At 42.5% G+C, this 15,647-nt stretch overlaps 2 protein-coding genes across 2 annotated transcripts; one reads left to right on the forward strand and one right to left on the reverse strand.

Moving 5' to 3' along the window:
* Positions 1-220: 220 nt before the first annotated feature.
* LOC142964032 (coiled-coil domain-containing protein 172-like) lies at positions 221-8,275 on the forward strand. Its single transcript, XM_076104141.1, has 8 exons — positions 221-299; positions 492-577; positions 2,257-2,373; positions 2,553-2,718; positions 3,405-3,506; positions 4,138-4,240; positions 7,916-8,003; positions 8,240-8,275. The coding sequence occupies exons 1-8, from the start codon at positions 221-223 to the stop codon at positions 8,273-8,275; spliced, it is 777 nt and encodes a 258-aa protein (XP_075960256.1).
* A 2,841-nt stretch (positions 8,276-11,116) lies between these two features.
* LOC142964052 (uncharacterized) lies at positions 11,117-13,530 on the reverse strand. The gene is made up of 6 exons (XM_076104172.1): positions 13,488-13,530; positions 13,303-13,382; positions 13,049-13,163; positions 12,251-12,363; positions 12,017-12,131; positions 11,117-11,292 (listed from the first exon to the last, which is right to left on the reverse strand). The coding sequence occupies exons 1-6, from the start codon at positions 13,528-13,530 to the stop codon at positions 11,117-11,119; spliced, it is 642 nt and encodes a 213-aa protein (XP_075960287.1).
* Between the last annotated feature and the right edge of the window lie 2,117 nt (positions 13,531-15,647).

Genomic DNA, 15,647 nt, shown 5'->3' on the forward strand with positions numbered 1-15,647 from the left:
ATAACGTAACTAAGTAGACGTAAACTACGCATTTGACGCAGCTTTGGCGGTTGTTTCCTCGAAGCTGCGTCATAGGCGTAGTTTACGTTACGTTAGCGTAACTAGCTAGCTAGTCACAGGAGACTAACTAACGTTAGGTGTTAGCTAGTCAACACTATACAGTGGGATATCTTCCTCTATTGATTCTAGGTGACTTTATTATGCCACTTATTGACTAAAAATGAGTTTAGACACACTGTTCCAACAAATCCTTCAAACTGAACAACAGTTAACTGAACAGACACAAAAAATCAAAGAAGGTATGAATATACATTTCAGCTAGCAAAACAAGCTATAGCGTTAACTTACCTAACATTGGCAGACTAGCTAGAATGCTACCTAGCCGGGTTAGCAATATGAATATTTAGCCCAACCTCCCTCTTTATCAACCCACATTTACACTATCTAAGGTGCGTTTCTCTCATTGGCTTATTCCTTTTCTTTTATTTCAGTCAAAGTAGCCATCATCAGATGTAATGAGAAGATCAAGAGCACCACTGAGAAGAATGAAAAGACCAGTGAGGAACTCGATAAAAAGGTGACACCGTGACACAATTAGCTTTTTCTCCTGTACTTGTTGCTAATGTGTGAATTATGAATATTTTTTTGTGACTGGAGGAGCAGTCATGACGCAGTGTTCAATATCTGTCTTGTCTTTTGGTATATTAATGATTTTGGCAGGCTGAGTTTGAACATATTACCAAAGTTGTCTGACAAAATGGTGCCCTATAGTAAACTTTAGTGGATTTTAACATTTTAATGGGTTTATAATTGTGATGGCTTTAACATGTTTTACCAATTATTATTTTGATAATAATTTTAAAGAGATGAATGTGACTATTGCCTGTTTCATGGCAGCTTGCTGGTGAAAAAGCCTGATATTTGCACAGCCTTATCCTCATTTGCACGGTGGCATATCATTTATTCTGACCATGAACTGTGCCTCTAGACGCAGTAAATGTTCATCTGGGCTTCTTGCGTAAGCAGCAGTCACATCATGAAGTATTGGTTAATATTTGACTATTTTGTCCATTGTGTCGGGAGGAAAAGATATACTTTTACTGCTCAACCGGGATGCATTTATAAAACGGGGATTGTTTGTTGTTGCTTTAAATGTATCAAGTTTTTCTTGTGATAAAAAGTAAATGCAAAGATAAACAAATACAATCAGCAATAACTGCTGTACCTTGGGGCTGCATACACTATTAGTGGCGTTGACATATGAGGTAAAGAAGTGCATATCGGCATATTGATGAGCTGATCTGCTTTATGATTTAAAACACTTAATCTCTCCCATTCGTTTTCATCAACAGTGCAAACTGCAAGTGCCACTGCAGATCAATGGCTAATTTCCACCGGATAACATTAGTGAAACCTGTCAGCATGTGTGAGATATGATGTCAAAGGCAGGCCCGTTGACCCCTCAGAAATATTGCTCACTTCTTCCTGCGCTCGTATAAGTGGACATCCGCTCAAAAGAGCAGATTACGCTCTTATTAGTAAAGGTTGCTGAATACAAGGCCATGTCTGTCTGAGTATTATCTGCCTGAGGACGCAGGACTGTGATACCTTTTTCCGACCCCCTTCAGGGTGGAATATTGGAGCTGTTTACATCAGATATGCAGGGAGTGTTTACAGCACAGTGTGTTTACAGCTCTCATGACGTAACATCTCCCAGTTTATGAGAGCTGTCTTAAGATAATTACACTGTTGAGAAAACTTGGAAGCTGATTGTGCTCGCTGAAAAACGTACACCACCACATAGGAAACAATAAACTCACCTCCTTGACAACTCGAGTAACAGATGGAAAACTGTACGGAAAGTAATGACTGAGGCATCTTTAAAAGGCGCCCCCCTACGTAATTTGGCAATCTTCTATCCTTTGGGCTATACCATATAATCACAGGAGGATGAAAACAAAGGGAAGTAAACAATAAAAGTTTGAAAGTGTATTGAGATATATACACATATAGAAAGAGAGAGATGTTTCAGACGAAGAGACATCTTGAGACATAGGTTAAAAGTAGTCAAAGACATTTTTTATTTACCCAGGAAGGCTCACCAACATGTCACTTTTTACATGATTTTACCAGCTGTCCATAATTCATTTCATCTAATTTCTCCTTCTGTGGGATCACGGACATGCTTGTCCCTCTCAGTACGTCTGTCTGTCGGGTTGTGTTTCTTACCTGCCCACTCATCTCCTTGTGCTCCAGGCTCAGCAGTTGTCTACGATGAGGCTGCAGCATGGCCTGATGAAGAAATGTGAAGACCAGATGTTGAAGCAAATTGGGGAGCTGCTCTGCCAGAGAAGCCAACGAAGGGAACATCTGGTGAAGCCTGAATCGATATTTACATCTTACAGCATGTCATGTGTAGTATGAATACACATATTTTGATAACAAAATGATGTCTTTTTTAAGTTTTTGAATAATCAATTCATCATTTATTCTAGCAGCTGCTTTCTTATTATTGTTGGAAGCGTTTCCCGTGATCTGTCTTTCCACACCAGGTCAAGATAAAGCGTCAGTCTGAAGAAGAAGAGGAAAACTTCCTTCAAGAGATCTCAAGGTTCAACGGTGACTTCAGTCTTTGTGGGAACAGAGACGTAGTGTTCGAGAGCCAAACGCACACCGAGAGCCTGGACCTGGAGCGGGAGGTGGAATCATTACACAAAGGTCCTACGACACTGTCAGCTGTACTGTTGTCACAGTAGACGGATGCTTTATACTGTAATTAGAATGATGACATGCTGATGATGGCATGCTGACAGCAGTCAGTTTGATTTCAGGAAGAATGTGGTTAAAATGTTAAGATGGAGGTCGGAGAAACAAATCAGTAATTAGAATCATTACTGGGACGACTGGAAATATATATATATAATATACTACTTATTATTAGATAAGGATAGGAAAGCTATGCTTAGTGTGTGTGTGTGTGTGGGTGTGTGTGTGTGTATTTAATTGAATCACTAAATTTAACCAACAAATAGCGTGTGGTAATTGTTTGTACAGAAGTTGCAGTCCCAATGGTTTATTCAATGTATCATATTTCTCAAAGCCCAGCAACTTTTAATGACAAATTATACTTTGATATGGTTTGAAGTGTTTTCATTAGTTCTACAGGATTGAGGGTGAGGACCAGTGTCGTCATAATATGTGTTTAATCTGGGCTCAAGGGAGCAGCATTTTCTTATTGTTTGTAGAGTTAAAGTGAGTTTAAAGAAATGCCCACATTGCATTCCTTGGGAAGCCAGAAGTTTTCTCCCACTGAGCGGTATGAAGTGGTTCTGAACTTCAGCCCTCCTGGTGATCTTTACTCAATCATCAGCAATAGGACTCGTCTTGTCTCCCTCTACAATCAGAGATGGAGCTGATGAGCCGCAGGAACAATCACGTGAGCGCCATGCAGGAGGAGAAGAGAGCGCTCACGCTCAAGCTGCAGGGCCTGGATCACACCCACAAAGGTGAACGCACCAGACGTTCATTCTAATGTGGATAATGTGGCTCAGAGGGAGCACCTTTTAAACCCTCCGTGTTTCAAATGTAGAGAAAAGGAGTTCTCTAGAATGTACAACTTGAAAATCCACCCATGCTGCTGAGTCAGCTGTACAGTATCTTGAGCCCAGATGTTGAACATAAAGTATGTTTCTGGTTTCATAACCAGGTCACTGATTTTGTGGATTTTATTTTCCTTTTTTTATCTGTGTTGAAGGGGTTGTGCTCACACACCCACACGATGCATTCTCAGCTGGAAGCTATCCAGTACAAATACAGGTTTAAGCATGTTTGGAATGAAGATAGCACGGCAATAAAACAAAATCAAAGCTGCGTTGCTGTGGATGTGTTGCTACAGGTTTGAAGATACAATGCTTCCCAGGAAGTCAAGTTTGAAGTGATTGATCCATGAGAGCAACTCCTTTGGAGTGGGAGAGGTGGAGTGCCTCACAGTTGTGGGACGTGGTGGTGGTGGTGGTGGTACTGTGTGATCCAAACTTGGTCCCCATTGCCCCTTCAGCAAACGTCTTAACAATGCCCCTATGTCTGTCTTTTTGAAGGAAAGTCATGTTGTGTGTGGTTTATTATTCCTGACTGCAGACCTGGATCGGCAGACGATTGAAGCCAAAGCAAAGACGGAATCTCTGCGAGCGGAGAGCCTGTCTGTCAGTCGGAAGCCTCTCACTGACGGCACCTGTCTGAGGTGAGTGTTATCAGCTGTCCGGGCGCTGGGAGGGCTTTTTATATGTTGACACACAGACACAGCACGCAGCCTCTGATTTGCAATTACTGTATGTCGCAGAAAAGAATCCTATTGAGACACAAAAGAGTAAACAGTGAACGCTGCAGGGAAATAAGGAGCGAACACAAACACAGAGGGGCCAAAAAGAACACAACTAAATGGAAACGCAGCAGTAAGCTATTTAGCGGCTCATAAAAGAGAAAACGTTAGTTCACAGACGCTTCCTTAGACCTTCCTGCTATTTAAAATATTGCCGGCTGAGCAGCTGTGATGTTTAATTAGTTGAGTGTTCTCCGTCTTTGCAGGCCCGTCAGTAGGCTTGGTGGACAAACACTGCAACGGCTGTCCTCTCCTCGCCAGGGCTCCGTTGTTTCCTCAATATAACTGATGACGATTCATCTCCGTAGCAGCACCGGTGGCCTCCGTTCCTCTCGTGATGCTAAACGCACTCAGAGAACGAGGAGAGGGGGGTCCCGGTGTTAACAACAGGAAGCGGCGCAGCGTTTGGCGGGCTCATTAGACAGAAGGTGTTATTTACTGAGAGCAGAAGTGAATCATACTGTGAGAAGTGCTGAGTAGACCAGCGAGCCCACGCGTCTGTGTTTCTCTCTCTGTATCCGGCTGGCTGGAGTCCACATCTAGAAGTGTAAATAACAGAGCATTAGGACCGGTTGGCTTAATTAAGCCTTTGATACGAAGTGTATTTCATTCAGTCAACAAGTGGAAAGGGAAGAAAAAAACAGGAAACTGAGGCTAATGTGATTGATCCAGGGAGGTCTGCAAGGCAGAATGAATGCGGGGCGGAGAGTTAAGTATTTACACTGAATGCTTATCCAGCGAATAAACAACAAAGAAATGCAGTTTGATTTTATTTAGTTAAAATGTGATGTTTGATTTCACCAAACAAACTTTTCTATGTGAAGGAAGCATCCCTACTTTGAACTGAGCTGAGAGATGTACTATATGTAATAGAGTACACACACACACACAGTACAGTAGTACTGCATATGTATGGACTGGTAAGAGGAAGCTCTGTGTGTGTCTGAAGATGAATAAAACAATAAGAACTAAGTAAATGACTGCCGTCCGATTATTAAGATGTGTTGGAAAGCAGATTTTTGTAAAGTCCTTTGAGGTCGAGTGTTCGTAAGATGTTGCTTCAACGCCAGTTTCCAAATCAACTGTCTTGACATATAGACGGATAGAGATATGCCCTCTTCTGGTGTTTTATCCACGGTGGTGGAAAGTCCAAAATCTCCAAGAGGTGTTTAATTGGGTTGAGATTTCATCCTCACCCAACCCTTCTCTGACCCCTCGTACTCTATATGGACTGGACTATATGGAAGCTACACACGGTATCATCAGACTAGTTCATTATACAGCAGTACATCTACATATTTTGAAGTTGTACCTTTTGACAGTGAGTGGGAGAATAAGAACAAAACGCAGATTTTATAAGAAAAGCATGAAGTGAAGCTCGGTAACATTACAAACCACGAAGACCTGTATGGGCGGAGATCCAAACAACCCTCATCTCCTCACAATGAGGCGTCCAAATATACAAGAATGGAAACAAACGGGCAACAGCAGCGAGCCCCGTGTGTGTCTGCTCATCACAGTGGAAGATGAACTAGTTGTAGGAAATGAACGGAGGACCTGCTGCACTGAAACAGGACCGGTAGGTGAGCGCCGCCCACCGTGTTTCTCCACAAAGAGACTTCCTTCATTTAATTAAAGAGCGGAGATCAATAGAGTTCCAGGAAGGAAGGGCCATCGTTATTGCTGATGCCACTACTTTGGATAATGTCTCCTCCACGATACTATGGATGTGAAGTGATTAACAAATCCCCAAACCTATCGAGATGATGAGGTTTACACTTTTGGTTTTTTAAAATTTGAATATGTATTCAGTTATTGTAACACATTTGTCTCCCAGTATTTAATTAGAGACACCCTGACGAGGCACAAAATGTTGCACAAAATGTCATTTATTGTTCTCTGTCCTTCTCTGAGCCCCTCCTTCTCCCAGCACTGCCTTAAATCATGCATGTGGGTAGCATGTCCTGTTCATCCATCAGCCTCATTAAAGATACTCGGGCCTTCATTACCCCCCGGGCTTATTAGCCTCATGGAAGTGCTGAGGATGTGGCTTTGGAGGAGAGAAGCCTCCTCTCACTCATTCCTATGATCATCCATTCTGAACTGAAGCCATCAATCCTGTCTTCAGCCACCGCAGCATCGTCTCTTTAAAACCCATATTTAACTCTCGTGCTTATTGATTGTTGGAAATTGAATGCATGTCAATTTGAATGAGTGCTACAGTCATTTAAAAAGTGTTCAGTGTGCAAAACAGGGCGGCTGCCGGTGTCCGTTGTTCACTGTCACGTAATAGAATGGAAACTATAATACCTGAGATATTCACTCAATGTGCTCGGGAGTTATGATTCAGGAGTTGTATGTATTTTTTGATGCGATATATTACTGCTATATTACACACTGCACTGCAGAAATCTGATATTAAACCCCCGATATCCCAAAAAGAAAGTGTCTCGCTGTTGTAAACATCATCATAGCGTCTGAAAAGTGTGCTCGCCTTAAAGATCCGATTTGTAAGTTCCACAGAGAAGAGTACAGTTTAAAACACTGCTGTTCTCACACTGTGGGAGGGCAATTTCAGCTCAGCTGTTTTATTCTTTCATTAACTTCCAATAAAAGAAAGATGGAGGCAGCGTGTCTCAGGCTCATGTGTGGCTCAGTATAGATCCTCCCAACACCTGCCTGCAGCAGGTACCACGGACCCAAGAAGGGCTTTTTCCACAAGCAGACTGAACCGAGTGATACAATATCACTCATGTTCATGAAACTATAGAGTGAAATATTGACTTTGAGGACAGATGGGTTGTTTTAGTCTGTGACTAAGGGACAGCATTGTCTTCTGTGGTGTTGCCGTGAAGTTTGTATTTCTGCTTACTTCTTACTCAGCAACATGTTCAAGTGTCCCTACTTCCTGTTAGCTAACGACAAATCATTCTGAATAATAATAATAAGGCTAATTTATATAGCACCTTTTAAAACACTGTTACAAAGCGCTTTATAATAAAAACACATTTAAAACACAAAGAATGAAATAAACTGAAAGCCAAGAGAAAACTAACAAAATGTCCTAAAACACAAATATAGTGAGAGAAAAGCGACTGCAAAGAGTTTGTTTTTAACTCTGATTTGAACGATGAGACAGAGTTTGCAGCCCTGATCTCCTCAGGAAGGTCCGTCCACAGTCCAGGAGACTATTCACTCAACTTGTACATTTTGCCTGCGAGAGCATTTCCGGTACTGAAGTTGTTTTCGTGCTTGTAAACATACTGGAACTCGTGATTTTCTGTTGCGTACTGTACATCTGAATGCATCGAAACCTTTGGAGAGAGCTGTTTAGAACAAACCTTTTATCTTGAGCTGGTTATTTCTAAGATACTGATGTGGAAAAATCGGTTTCAGTTTCATGTAGTTCATGTAGTTCTGTTATTTTTTTCTGAGTGATTAAAGCCAATAGTGAGGTAACACCTCGGTAAAGTAGAGCGATACAAAGACAAAGAATGTGTTAAAACTTGATATTCAGATCCTTTTTTTGTTTACCAGGCTGAGGGCGGAGCTGGAGACGCATAACGAAGGAGAGCTTGAGCTCCTGCGAGAGGCGCTCAGCTCAGAGATACACTTCCTGAAGTCGGTGAGTTGTTGTGTGGTGGACGAGGCTTCTATTCAGCGAATGAAACCAGTTGAAAGCAGGACACATGTTGTTCATGTCCCACCAGAATCAATCAGATGGGATTATTATCAAAACATTTCACAAACATCCTGTGGTGTGACACATCGTTATTCATTGTCACAATGTTACCATTCATGTTCATCCTCGTTCTTTGTAGGCTTTCATTCACTTCTGCTTCTTATTCGTTCTCTCAGCAGAAGCTGGACAGCAGCCAGGGAAGTGAGCAGCATTAGGTTTGGCTCGACGATGACACGGGAATACAGGTCGTAGTGGTTCACTGATTGTCTCTTCTCTTACAAAACCAACATGAATACGAGGAGACGGGAAGGAACAAACAGAGCCAGATAATTCAACCGTGTGCTATTTAATATTTACTTTAAAAGTTACATGAAAACAGCAAATTCCATTCAGCCAGACCAAAAGCTGTCTTTGTAAATGCTGCTGTTGACACTGACAGGTATGTAATGTAGCCGGTGGAAGAGCCAGAACAAAAGATACAATATTAATTATTATTATTACAAATGAAACTCTTTGGTTTCTTTCATTCTCAAGCCCAAAATAGGATGTGCAGGTCTGTTTCGACTAGTTTGTTTTAGTGAGAAATGTTGCTTGTCGCATTTGATTTATGTGCACGAGACTAACAACGTGCAGCTGCACTGTGGACACAATCAGTGTTTCATTGCCGGCTAATACGCGAGGCTTTCAGAACGTGATTGTATACCGCCCTCTAGTGTACAAAGAGTCACATCGACAGAATCTTACATGCTGAATTTAAACAGAGATGTAAAATGAATTTGTTTCAATATGGTAGCTGAATGCAAAACATCATTTATTTCTGGTTCATTTGAATTCAATCGTTGACATTGAACTTTTAATTCAAAGAAAAATGCAATGAAATAAAAGCCAACACTATTTCTCCACTGTTGCAGTGACCAATCGTCCTGCTGGAGGAAATAAAATGAAGATGGCCAAAAGTCGACACCCATATGTTCAAACATGGCTGTTAATATTCTGTACAAGCCGATCCGTTAAAGCTCTGCTCCAGACGTTGGGACCTGGCTGCAGTTCTTTGCTCTCATTGAGCCATGAGAGCTGTACTGAGGTCCAGCACTGGTGTCTGGTGATCAGGTCTGCTGGATGTGTTCACTGGCCTGTGTTTCTTCATGTTACAGTTATAGTCATGTTTAAACAGGAGGGGGTCTTCCCCAAACTTTTGCTACAAACTTGTTGGAACTTAAAATGTTCCTTCATTGCTCCAAAGCAAAGCAAACAGCTGTTGTTGTTGTGATTCAGACGCTGTGAAGATGTAGAGCAGTCTTTCACAAATGTTCTTTCTGGAGATTCCTTCAACAATTTCTGCCGTTTCTGTAAACCAGCCATTTCAAAGAGATATACGTTTGTCAAAGTTTTGAATGCACATGCTGTTGAAAACACATTTACATGTAAAATACTTTATAAATGAGGCCAAATAAATGCATTTAAGTGGCCTTCTCATTCATTTTTTCGTCTCTTGTCAGTAAAACAAATAGAATGTACACAAGCCTTTCATATTAGATACCTCATAAGAAAGCTGAAATATTCAGAACACAACCTTCTGGCTCCCCCATGTGGCCCAGAGGTGTACTGCAGTTATACATGTTCATATATTTGCTAATAAAAGCCCCTGAGGGCTGCGACCCAGTCTCTGGGAATGACTGATGTGAAGGTTCCAGCGCATACAGTCATAACCATAAGCCGCTTGTTCTGCTGAAATGTGAGTCAGTTACATTAGAGGAAAATAAATTGTGTTTTTGTCTGTTTGCCACTTAATGGGAGGTGTGTGACATTACAGTTTACCACTGTTCATCCCTCAATCCGCAGACAGTTATTTCAGTAATTGATGATTACACGGTCTGTCGGCCTGCACCAGAGGGTCATTTTGTGGGTCATTTTCTCCCTGATGAGTCCTAATAGAATGATGTGGAATGTCAATGGCCACCTAATGAGATCCTGCAATCTCGTTTTGACTTTTTACCCGTGACCTCGGTGAGCTGCGTCTGGACGGAGGTGCAGACGTACACAACAGCAGACAAAGCACTCCATTTGGCGGAGTGGTTAACCTCATTCTAACTGCTGCTCAGCACATAAATAACGAGCTACTATTATTATTTAAATGAAGTCGGACGGAAAACGGGGGGAGGAGGGGTAATCAGACACTCGCAGGCGTGTCCATCCGTTTGTTACTGCGAACGCTGCGATGCAGCCGTTTATCTGCAGACAGACGTCACCTTTAATCCAAAGTGTTCCTGCTTGAATAACGCCGCGGCCTCTTTGTAGTCGACTGGCTGCTCAAGTGATAAAGTGGATTCTCCTAATTCCCCGTCAAAAATCCATACCTAACTTACTTACTGTCAGCTGAAGTGTATTCATGAAACTTAAGATTTGTGTTCCTTTAACTTTACAAAGTAGTTTCCAGTTGAAGTCGGTCATTACAGGAGAGATCAAAAGCGTGGGTCTTGTTTTCTAAATTACACACTTCCTTCGTTCGACGTCCTACAAATGGACAGAAGGGACAGAGGCATAGTAAAAGACTGTTCATGCTCAGTATGACGGGGAATGGAACATGCAGTGCGTTCCGACTGCAAAGTGGGGATTTTGTGGAGGCGAGAAATGCCCGGAAGTATAATAGAAGAGCAAAAATGTCTTCGTATGAGACGTGAGCTTACTGGACTAAAAACGCCCCAAAATGCATTGCGGCTGATAAAAAAAAAAAAAGTGACGAGGATTGACGTTAAGGCACAGTTAGGAGGGAGAGCGTGGAAGCTCACATATACCATATACTTTAGTAAACACCCAGGAATAACAGACAGCAGTCTAGTGTTCTGCTGTGTGAGGACCTCACAGACCTGAAACCACAGTGTCTGTATCAGCAGTCAGAGAATCATCCAGGATCAGCAACACTTTTATTCTTCAAACTTAAGTCTTTCATACAGTTTTTAACTACTTGCAAAGCTTTTTTTTTTCCTCAGTGCAACTCAGAGGGACTTCCGCACAACATTCGTGACTTTGTAAATGCATCTCTCCACCTCAGGTGGTCATCCACACACAAGACAGGCAGACTGTGGCTCTCCCTGTACGCCTCCAGCCTTCAGCTCAGTGGTGAACTCGTCTATGATGCCGCTCTGCAGTTGGCTGCTGCTCTTTGTTGTGAGGCAGTCCTGATTTTTCGGGAAATATGCTGTCTTTGCTCCAGAAATTTGAATTGGTGCTTCTAGAAATAGAGAAGAAAGCAAGTTAAGGTCAACTTCAGTGCCCATGCGTATGAATGCATAATGCGAGTTTCCTTGTACGGACAGTTTAAGACATGAAAAAGTAATAAAACATAACCGCACTCACAGAATCAAAAGTACATTTAGGGAGGGCTGGATCTCTGTAACTTTGTTCCTGCTTTGAACTCACCAGTCAGCAAAATGTTATTAAATGCCTGTGTGCTGCATGTTGGGGTACTTATTGGCAGAAATGGAATATGACATTCATAACTACGTTTTCATTTGTGTATAATCCTTTGAAACTAAGAGTCGTTGTGTGTTTTCCTTTGCTTAGAATGAGCCCTTCATATAGACAGCGGGTCCTCTTCACGGAGTCTGCCATGTTTCTACGGTAGCCCAGAAAGGACAAACAAGCACTGGCTCTAGTGAGGGCCTTTTTACGTCACCTGAAGGCTACCGTAGTTCTTGCATACTTGTGAAACGGTGCAACCACACCACTAGATGCCAAAGCCTGCATACTGTCCCTTTAATAAATCCTCAATGGTTCCATCCATATATGGTTTGTATGATAACAAACGAAAAGTTAATCCTCGTTTTTTTTTTTACGGAAGCCAGCACCACGTGTCAATTTCTGCTCGTTACATGCATGCAGTCTTTCCAAAATAAACTTCCGTCTTCACAGGAAACAACTCAGTTGGTTGGAGCCTGAATAACACACAGCCTTACCGCTGCACACAGCCAGCTTGTTTCCTCCTACGTACTGGGTCTGCCATTTATAGCCGGTCTGCTCACTGCATTCATCGTACAAACGACTCCTCCTGATAAAAGCAAAATCATAACCCTGTAAAAGAAGACTCAAATTATATTATCCATTTTTTCGGGCAGATCTATCCAGAAAATAGTGCTGGCACTTGTTCCCACATGTTTCTATTAATATATAAAACAGCATGTAGCACTTACATGGCTGCACATAGGTTTGCAGTATCGCTTGTTGGCTATTGTGACACACGCCAACCCTCCACCGTGGGGAACTTCGGCTTCAGGGCACTTCATTGGCTCAGCACCTTGGCATTCTAGAAGTCAATGATTTTTTAATGAATGAGACATTTAAAACATTGAACGTGTTACATGTCCATTATGAGCTTATATGGTGTTTCTATTGTCATCTGAAGCCTTTTTTAAATTCCTCCTTGAGGCCTAAACCCTACACACTGCACTGACCCTCTGGTGGAAGCTGACTGCACATGGAGCGGGTTTGTTATTAAGTCAATTTTAAGGCTTACGTGAAACTCCACATCAATTATTATCCATCTGCGGAGTTTACACCTCGACATTTAATTAATCGGTGACGAGAGCATCCTGAGGAGATGGTAATCCTTCTATTTTCCAGGCAAAGTTCACCTAATTCAGTGTTAGACTTCAAGTGCCTTTACAAATGTGATAAACGTAGTAAAGCCGATGAATCTCCACCAGCGATCTGCCTTCTTTAGTACTTCTTGCTCAACACGTTATTGTGACCGAGGGGTGAAATAGCTTGTGGTATGGCCCAACACACCCATCAGAAGTAGGCGGATATTAACAGATCATATAACACAAGACAGAATACAAAAGTAAGAACATATAAGTTAGGATAAAGTGTAGCATTTCCACAACCCTGTCCTCAATCTTAAATGAATTCTCACATTAGACTAATCTTTTTAAACTGGTCACCCAGAGAAAAACAACACGGACGCACGTGTCTCGGGCTCGTCCTCCTACCTTGCAGCTGGTGTCTGTGCAGCGTGTCGGTCATATTCCTCATGGACTGCAGCAGAGCAGCCGTCTCCTGTGGACTCCATGCAGACGGCAGCTTTTCACCACACTCTACCGCCCCCTGTTGGTTAAAATCAGACAGAAACGCCTCCGACAATGTGGTATGATGTGGAAAGCAATTAGCAAATAAGAAATATCCACACAGTGTGACCCACTTTTATGTGCATGTATGTGCGGTAATAGTTTACCTTGAGATCTGCTGATAGTCGCTTCAAGAGCTGCGTTTGCGAGGTGCAATTCTGAAGTGAAGTTTCATTTTGAGCTCCAACGGAGGACAAGACTGCAAACACACACACACACAGTTACACACACACATTGTAAATTCAGTCTAGATGTACTCTGCGATCAACACATTTCAGACGAACACATGAAACCGTGGGATTACCTGCTAGTGAGCAAAGCAAAGTAAATGTTCCCCGTGGTGCCATGGCCACTGCGTTCTGCTGAAGAAATGATTCAAGTCCAGTTCAGAAGTTGCTGCGGTGTTGTGAGTTTAATGAAGCCTACCGGTATACTGGTGACCTCACAGACACAGAGCAGATGTGAGCCGGTGAGTTGACCCCGAACAAAGAAGCATTTTATACAGGGAGCCAGAGCAGTGGTTGGACTGTATAAACAGAGGTAAGAGGAGATGCACAAAGGGCAAGAAGGGGGGGGGGGGGGGGGGCATTCACAGTCAGACCTGCAGGAAGGACACACACAGTTGGCATTTGGTCAATCAAGGGGTCGACACAGCAGCAGCCTGAAGTAGCACCTCGGCGTCATTTGGTCAGGAAGTCTGGCCCCAATGTGTGTTCTTCATCAGTTCCAATACTTCTGACCCAGAACTGAAGGCAGGAAGCTGGAACACACGACTCAGTGTGTTGGTGCAAAGTTTACAGAGTTGGCCAACATTGTGATCTTCCATCGGACTGCCAGCATTTCACAAAGAGACATTTCTAACCTATGATGCAACATGAACTTTGGATGTGCAGAGGTGGTTTTGTGTACTATTTCACAACTGACATATAAATTACAAGTCGTTGTTCTTATTTCTTCTGATAATAACCACCGTGTATGTCCCTGCGTCGTGCTGATGGGGGAGCTGGTAGTGCATGCTAACTGACTGAAGTAACTGTGGGTCTTCAGACAGGATGCCACTACTACGTCTGAGTTGTCAGCTTATTATGGAGACAAATGTCAGTATGAAATCTACACCCGCAAATACAAAAAGCCGTTCAGACACACCGAGTGGCTCAGTGTCAGTCTGTAAGTTATGCCACGAAGGACGACTGTGTAAATAATTCACTGCGGATGGCATTCATTATGGATGTCTGACGATCTGGCAGCAAATTAATCATTGAAACTCTTAGGAAGAGTGTTTGAGCTTGTTAACGCGGAGAATTGCCTTTTTATATTTGATATGAGGAACAAAGATTGGTGCTCCAAATGGACCTCGAAAGCCGTCATTATCCTACCAGCATGTCCTCTCACATGCTCAACGTCTCTGCCTTCTTTCTCTGGAATTATTCTCTTGTGATCAAAGAAATAAGAGAAGGTAGAATTATCATAATGATATATTATCCACAAATACACACAGCATAGATTAAATGAGTTAAAAGAAGAACCAAACAATTATAAATGTTGCATTGGTTGAGAGGAGTAGATGGCAGAGTTGTTGTTGAGGCCTGCTAATTATCTGTGTCAGCCTTTGAAATGCTATTGCAGTGTGAAACTACCTATGCACACAATTATTTTCATGCATAAAGTCACGATGTGAAAACGTACAAGATTCTCAGATGTAGCAAAGTGGGTAAACGGTCTCCAGCTGGTGTCACTTTGTTTGTCTTTCTGTTTCCACTGTAGTTCCCAAAATCAAACCGTTGCCTTTTTCCCACCCGTCCACCAGATTACCCTCGGACTTTCCCTCCTTTCATCATCACCTGGCTGGAGTGAGTCCTCCTGGGGATACTGTTGTCAAGGCGGAGCCGTAGGCCCAATCCCAATGTCCCCCTTAAAGCCTGAAACCCTGAACCCTCAGGGACTCGGGAGGACTCGGGAGGACTCGGGGAGTGCGAGAGGCCGAAAGGTCTTGAAGTGATTTGAACATATTCCCGGCTCACGCTTTACGAGATGACAGGTAATTAAAATAATCTATTTAAATTATTTTTTGTCAAAACAGCTTCAATAACCAAATAAAAAGAAACGGTTGATAAATAAAGCAGGTGTGGAATAAAATCGCTGCTCGCATCGCTGTGATTTATTGTGTTTATGTACCATCTTAAATCCTTAATGCTTCATAGTGAGTTTATTATGCCGGGCTGAACGCTCGTGTGCCGTCTTCTTTGTTTACCTTTTCTTTATTTTTTTAACGCCTCTGGGCTTCCCCCCCGGATAACCCCATCTTTAACGTCAGAACGCTATGAATTGTGGGTAATTCCCTCAGGCAAAGTCTGCAGAAATGCGGATTTATCGAAAGTGTTCATAAATGGCTTCAAATGTCTGCGTGAGAGCCTTCAAACACTCGAGGATTTGATAGCGGGACTGTGAGTCCTCGCCGGCGGTG

The sequence above is a fragment of the Anarhichas minor genome, unplaced genomic scaffold, assembly GCF_050575085.1.
Source record: "Anarhichas minor isolate MPS153535 unplaced genomic scaffold, ASM5057508v1 ptg000029l, whole genome shotgun sequence".
In the NCBI taxonomy this organism is placed as follows: domain Eukaryota; kingdom Metazoa; phylum Chordata; class Actinopteri; order Perciformes; family Anarhichadidae; genus Anarhichas; species Anarhichas minor.